This window comes from Gossypium arboreum, chromosome 13 (genome assembly GCF_025698485.1).
Source record: "Gossypium arboreum isolate Shixiya-1 chromosome 13, ASM2569848v2, whole genome shotgun sequence".
Lineage (NCBI taxonomy): Eukaryota > Viridiplantae > Streptophyta > Magnoliopsida > Malvales > Malvaceae > Gossypium > Gossypium arboreum.
In genome coordinates this window covers 30,794,380-30,802,236 of record NC_069082.1, presented here as the reverse complement: position 1 = coordinate 30,802,236, position 7,857 = coordinate 30,794,380, and the positions used below count along the sequence as shown (strand labels likewise).

The 7,857-nt window shown below is 32.1% G+C and overlaps 1 protein-coding gene across 1 annotated transcript; it reads right to left on the bottom strand.

The window, feature by feature from the left end:
• Positions 1 to 2,933: 2,933 nt before the first annotated feature.
• LOC108461667 (F-box/kelch-repeat protein At2g44130-like) lies at positions 2,934 to 4,451 on the bottom strand. The gene has a single exon (XM_017761571.2). It carries the CDS (start codon positions 4,387 to 4,389, stop codon positions 3,346 to 3,348), a length of 1,044 nt encoding a protein of 347 aa, XP_017617060.1. The 5' UTR covers positions 4,390 to 4,451; the 3' UTR covers positions 2,934 to 3,345.
• Positions 4,452 to 7,857: the final 3,406 nt, after the last annotated feature.

Here is a 7,857-nt window from a genome sequence, read left to right as displayed (position 1 = left end):
TAATGCTAATAATTAGAATAGTCTTGTTATGCATCCAACTTCTAGCTTTAAGATGGGATAAAAAGTGATAAGAGTGTAAACAGTGGAAGATCAAGTTTAGCATTGCATAGCATATCTCATTATTCGGTTGTTTAAGATAATAATATGGAAGCATTAAATTAGCATGTTTAATAATCAGCTTGCACCTTTGCTTATATTGTAATTAAATGTTCTAGATGGTTAGTAATGCCCATAACTCTAATCCAACGACAGAGGCAGGTTAGGGGTGTTACAGGTCCAGTTTATCGGACCGAATTTGGGGCGTTACAATGATGAAAGAATTTAAAAGAAGTAAGGAAGATGACTCGTTGGTGGCCGAAAATTGACTCTTGCGAGTTTTTCCTTTGACAGAAGAATTACAATGCTTTCCAACTAATAATCTTTGATGCAAAATTTCCTTGCTAGAAGACGAAGCTTATCAATAGTGGAAAATTGTAACCATTATCGTTCCTAGAGATCAAGTGAACTAGGAATTTTTCTTGAAGAAGTTTAGAGAGAAGTTTATTAATAGCCTCTTTATTGAGAAAATGAAGAAGAAATTCCTAGAGCTCAGACAAGGAAAAAGGACTGTGTTCGAGTATGAATGAGAATTCATCCGATTGAGTAAATATACTAAAGATTTGGTCTCATATAAGGAAGGCCTTTGTATTAGATTTGAAAGAGGATTGAACATAGAACTCTTTTTGTTATTATCCACATCAGAAATTTGAGACTTTGCTGTCCTGACGGAAAAGGCTCAAAGAATGGAATCAACGATTCAGGAAAGAAATAAAGTCAGAGGCAGGGAGATGAACAAATGTGGAGCCTTTGGTGCATTTTCAAATGTTGGATTTAAAAAGCCTAGGGATGTAAGGGTTTACTCTGCTACTCCAGTAAGGGAGCCCCAAATAGTTGGCTTCCACAAAGATCGAAGTCAACAACAAGCCTTAAACTCTACTATTAAAATCTAAAAGCTTCAAAATTTGACAACACATTATGTGTTTGAGTGCAATTTGTTTCTAAAGTTTGCACAATTTCTCTTTTCTGGTCCTTAGCAAAATGTTTAAAAGAGGTGGAAAAAAATGTTTATAGTTTCAAAATTCAATATGACTAGATTTATTCATGGGTCGGGCTACTTGTTTAGGCCCGTCTAAAATATGAGAGGGTGTGGAAAAAAATATTAAGCCTGAAAAATGGGCTTGGGTAAAAAAATTAGGCCCGTATGAAATATGGGTTGAGACAGTTTTGAACATTCAAGGCCCGAGTTATTTTAAGTTTATAATACTTTATATTATGCTACTTTTATATATTATATAATTTAGAACACATTAAAAAAATAAACCTATACTAAATATATAATACTACTATAATATAAATATTAAAATAATGTTAAGATGACTATATAAAAATTTCAAAAATAAAAATTGTATAAATTTATTAAATCTTAAAATAAAATAAAATAAATATTTTTAAAAATTAAAAATAATATGGACAAGCCTAAAATGGGTTTGGGTTAATCTTTTATAAATATTAGTGAATTTGGATAAAATTTTAGATTTAGATTTCAGGCCAAGTCGAGCTTGGATAAATAAAAAAGATGTCAATATCATGCTTAGATCCGATTCGACCCGACCTATGAACACCTCTAAATATAAGCCTATAGATTATTTAATTCAGTTGATTGAGACCTACTCAAATATAATTTCTTTTTCTTTTTCTTTCTTTTTATAGAGCTAAGATATCATGTCATATATTAGTCAACTTAAGCAAGCTTAAATAATTTGTAGAAATGATCAACGAAGTAGATGTGTGCATGGGCCGGGCGGCCCGGCCCGGTCTGAAGGCCCGCCCGAAAAATAGGAGGGTTTGAGTAAAAATATAGGCCCGAAAAACGGGCTTGGAAAAAAAAATGAGGCCCGTTTAGAAAACGGGCCTGCCTCAGTAAGATTTTTTGGGCGGGCAGCCCGATTTAATATTAAATTATTTTAAAATTTTTATTTTAATTTTAAATAACTTTAGTACTTTTACTTTACTTTTTTGTTGTTTTGATGTTATTTTGATATTGTAAAACTTTTGTTATTAATATAATTTAATTCTTAATTTAGTTTTAATTTGTTTCAATTTTTCAATTTTAATATAATTACTTTTTATTATATTTTTAATTTATGTATTATTTTAATAATTATTTTAGTCCCATTATTTATTTATTTTTTGTTTTAATATTTGTTTTATGTTTTAAATGTATTTGATTTATTATATTTTAAAGTTTTTTATTTAATAAAAATAAAAAAATTTAATATGACCGGGTTGGGCAGGCTCAGCCTATCATTTTTTTCTCGAGCCGGGCTTGGACAAATTTTCAGGCCCATATTTCGGGCCGGGCCGGGCCCAGGCCTTGAAAATGGGCCAAAATTTTTTATGGGCCCTACCCGAACCCGGCCCGGCCCGGCCCATGCACACCTATACAACGAAGTTGTATTTTATTTAAGAATCCTATCAGCACGGGTATAACATAAAACAAAATTCAATTATTTTATTAAATGTAAATTGTGAATTCAATTTTATTTTTAATCGATATTTTTAATCTTTTTATTTTTATATTTTGAAATTTTAATCATAATTAAATGGTGAAAATTAAATTTATTAAGTCAAATATTGTTATCTATAAAATTTTATAGAACAAATATACTATCACATGTGTAATGTTATCTTATTTTGTTATTTTCACATTATACTCACAAAAAATCACATTATTTTAATTAATAAATTTAATGACTATAGTTTAAATTAAAACCGAACCCTAACTATGTTAAAGTTAAATTATGTGATTTACAAAATCTTATGTAACATAAGAACAAATATATAATGTCATCTGGATATGCTATTTTTAATTAAATACTTAAAAATACATCATGTTATTCTAATTAATAAATTTAATGATTTGAAAAAGTAAAAAAAAATCAATAGCAAAACTTTGACTTCAACAAAAGTAAAAGGGTGGCCAGATAAACCAAATAAAATATGCTGTAAATTTAACATTTAAAACATAGTGAGTTAAAAATCTTAATTCCACAAGGTGTGTGTATACTACTATTAAAATCTAAAAACTTTAAATACTTTTTTCACTTATATGTATCCATAATATTTTTCCATCAAATTCAAAATTTTACATCTGGAAAAGAAAAACTGCTGCTTAATCTACATCAAAATTGAAAGTACACAAAATTTGGAGGTCCAAAACCGAAATCATAACAAAATTACCTAATAATATTCCTTTTTTTACTATTTTTGCTTTCGGCTTTGATATTATTGCTTATGCTTACTGCATCAGATTTCCACAAAGCAGCCTGACTGGACAAACCCAGAAAACTCATCAGGTACATTGATTTTCTCCAATTTACCAATTTGCCCTTCCTTGACTTCCACCATGTAAAATCCATGCGGTCCACCTTGATACTCCGACCCGGTAACCAACACCCGTCCCACAAGCATAATCCCCCTTGCTCCGACCCGAACGGCAGTGTCCAGCTCTGCCCAGTTCATCAATTTCCCGCCTTTACCGATCCCAACACTCGACCTCGGGCACTGACCCGGTTCCCAAATCCCTTCGGCCACCCTCCATTCACCCGACTTGAACCCGTAAACATCAGCACTCCCATCGAATTGACCCTGCCTCTCTGTCCCGTACCCGCTCACAACCCAGAACTCGTCTTCCCCAATCACCACACCTTCACACTCGTCTCGCTCTTTACTCAACTCACCCATCTGACCCCACTCATCCTTTCTCAAATCATAAACCCACGCGGTTCTCAACGCGTTCTTGTTCTCGTCATGCCCGCCCGCAATATAGACCCGACCTGAACATGCTCCGATTGCAAAGAAGGACCTTTTGGACGGCATATCCTTACCTTGTCTCCATTGCTGAGTCGTGAAATCATAGATAAAAACGTCAGCAACCGGGTCGTAACTCACTGGGTTCCACCCGCCCATCACCACTAGCTTCCCTTCACAGCTTGCCAATTGACAAAACAAAGGCAACCCATTTGGGTACTTGGGAACAGGGGGCAGTCTATACCAGCCCCGATTCAACGATTCAAACACAGAAATTCCATAACTCGGTAACTCACCCGGTCTTTTAGGTCCATTCACTGTTCCACCACTAAAGGCTTGAACCAAGCAAGCGACTTTCTGGGTGTACCCTAATTTTTTGCGGTGATAATGAAAATCTGGGCTTTGGAACAAATCCCGCCATCGGTGACACACTCCGGAGGCGAGTCTGTGAGCTGTGTAAGGTAACCGAGTTAAACACTCAAGACCGAGTTCATTGGGTAAACCCGGAACCAACTCAGTTGAAAACTCGAAACTTTCCATTTCTTTTTAAGTTTCTAGAAGGTTTTTTCTTTTATTTTCTCTGAAAGGCCATGGAAACATTGGAAACCAAACTATAAGCCACGGCTTATTTATAGCAGACAGTTGGGTAACGGACAATGACGAAAGCCTTTTATTTACTGACACGTGTAAGTCAAATTTTAATACTAATACAACTCTAAAACAGAACTTTTGACTCTTGTTATAATAGAGAGGATAAGCACAAAGAATAAATTACACGTGGCATTATCTTAGCAATCGATTACTGCTAGTGGGTCCATATCCAACGGATGGTTCTGATCGATCAGGTTAATAAATATGGACACGTGGTAGTAAATGGATAAAGCTCTCTCGTTTGTGCTTACGTGGCTAGAGTTTATTCAAAAGAATTTTTTTAAAAATGGTAAATTCATAGATTATGTTGGGTCCTGTTTAAGTTTAAAATAAATTTAATTTCAGAATTCAAATTTCAAAGTTGAAGAAGATGGCGTGTATGTATGCATGTGATGAAAGATACGATACGGTAGATCTTTGAATATTTTCAGAATAATATTTCATAAATTACTTTTATTAAGTGAAATGTTATGGTTTTTTTATTATAAATGGTGAAACTATGATTTTCGTCTCTTTAATATACACCTATTTTAAATTTATTTATTATTCTTTATTTTAGCATAATTTTGACAATTTATTTTATAATATTATCAATGTAAATGTAAATAGATTCTTAGTTTTGTCGAAACCATTTTTAATTTGAAAAAAACGAGAGTTAACTTAAAAACAAAAATGGAGTCGCCACCGATCTTTTTTTGAGGTGTGATCGGATCACCTGGAGATTGATCATTTCAATAAAACATTTTGATTTATTAAAACAATGATTTTGGATCTACGAAATTCAAGAAAAGGGTTCGGGAATCAATTACTCACGAGAAAGGGTTAACACCCTCGTAATGCCCAAAATTGGTACCTAATTGATTAATTATTGTCTTAATGCCGAAAATTTGAAAAGATTTTGGAATATAATCCTTTTATTTAAAAAGAACACTTGAATAAATTAAATTGAATGCTAAGACCCTCCTATCTCGAAGAAATAAAATATCACACCCAGTGAATTAGGATACAACATTTCAAACCCTTGAAATTAAGCTTGTCTTTTAATTTTCAAAACTCATGCACATAAGTTTAAGAATGATATCCGGTTATTTGGGTCAAATGAAAAATCAAAACCCAGTAAGTTAGGGCCCAATCTTTCAAATTTCAAATACAGAATATTGTCTTTATTTTTAGAAATCCTTAACTCGAGAAAACAAAGTGTTATACCCAATAAGTTAGGACACAACATCTCGAATTCTCGAGAACAAGCTTTTATCTGAAACCCATTTGTTTTGATTTAAGAAATGGTACTCGATTACTTAGATTCGACGAGAAAAATCGAAACCCAGTCAGTTAGGGCTCAATCTTCTCGAAGATGCCAAATACCAAGTATTGCCTTATTTTGAAAACTTTAGGAATAAAATGATTTTAAATCTTAAACGATATTAAAACACAGCCTTTTAAGCAAGTAAAATGCGATGGAATAATAATGTACAACACTAAATAATAATTCATAAACAAAATGCTATAATAACGAATCACAGATAAGAAATAAATACAAAGATGAATTATAAGACACATAATAGCAATAACCACGTAACATGCTACCCCAATATCCACATTAATATAAAATGAAATAAGTAGTAAGAAAATCTAGAATAGAATGTGAAACAATTCTAAGCAAATAATTCATAACAAGAATTTAAAATAAATTTTATAAAAGCCATCCTAAGTATATGAAATATTTTTCAAAAAAATCTAGTAGTCATTCAAGATAAAATAATATATAAAACTCTTTAGAAGTAATATACAAAATAATATAATTCTAAGATACTATATATGAAATGGGAAAAAATTTATTATAAATATTCATAAATATGTATATACAAAATAATAGCAGCAATAATATTGTAAAAATGATTAATTTGATAATAAAACGAGTATTGTAAGTAAAGAGAAAATATAATAATAATAATAATAATAATAATAATAATAATAACCAGAAAAAGTAAATATAATCATAGTATAAAAAAATAATAGTAGTAATAATATTAATAAAAGAGTATAAAAAATAATGAATATATAGTAATATCTAATAATTATGAAATAACACTAATAATAAAAATTTAGAAGAGGAAAAATAATAATAATAATAATAATAATAATAATAATAATAATAATAATAATAATAAAATTAATTAATTTTAAGTAAAAAATAAAATAGCAAAAATAACTAAAAAGGACTAAATTGGACTTAAAACAGAAGTTCTGGGCCAATCTAAAATAAAAATAAGGCAAAATGATCGATTTGCATGCGCGGATAAAAAGGAGGGACCAAAAGGGCAATAATCCCCTCTCCTCAAAAATGTGCAGCACCAAAGGGTACCAAATTGAAACCCGAAATAAATTTATGGGCCAAAACTAAAAAACAAAAGGAATTTAATTGCGAATTAATAAAAAAGCGAAAGGACTACGCGCGTAAATATCCCCAAAACCTAGAAACACGCAGATCTCCTAGTGCGTCGAGTCGGTCGGACGGGCAAGGCTCAAAACGGCGCCGTTTTGGGCATTTTGAGGGCTAATCAAAACTACGTCGTTTTGATTAGCTATTTAAAACAAAAATACCTTCAAAAACCTCTTTCAAAAAAAAAAAAAGAAGAGAAAATCCTTTTTTCTCTCAAAGCTCCCATGGCCGGCCTTTAAGCTCCAAAGATCGACCATCATGATGGTCGCTCGGCATTTACGACGACGCAGACTGCCATGCCATGGTGGCAAAAACCAAAAACCCATTTTTTGAGTTTTTCGACTTCTCGAGCCCGAAAAATGTCGTTTTTCACTAGAAACGACGATCCTTAACCCCCCACGGTAGCATATGCACAACAAAAGTAAGATTCCAACTCCTTTTTTCTTTGTGTTTTTGTTTCGTTTTCTTTCTTTTTTTTTTTTAGAAAAAGTGAAATACAATAAAAAATAAAAATGCACAAAATAATAAGAGATGCAAGGTAAGAGAGACCTTTTCAAAATTTGTTCTTGATTCTCTATTGTGCCTATTCGTATATTCAAAAAAAAACCCCATTACAAAATTGTATATTGGCTTTTTATAATATATTTTACAACCTATTTTACATGTTTGCAGGTACGTAAGTGAACACGTCGCTGACGTGGCGTGGTGAAGCGGCGCACATTGTAAAGTGCTAACGTTCGGTGCGCGAGGGATGCATGAGGTGTGCGGTGGCTGAGACCTTTAGGTAGATTAGAGTTTTTTCAAAAATGTTAAGGTTTTGGGCTGGAATTTTAGGCTAGGGTTAGGTGTTTGGATTGGGTTTCGAGTTTGGGTCTATTGTAATTGGGTTTGAGTATTGGTGTTTGGGTTGTAAA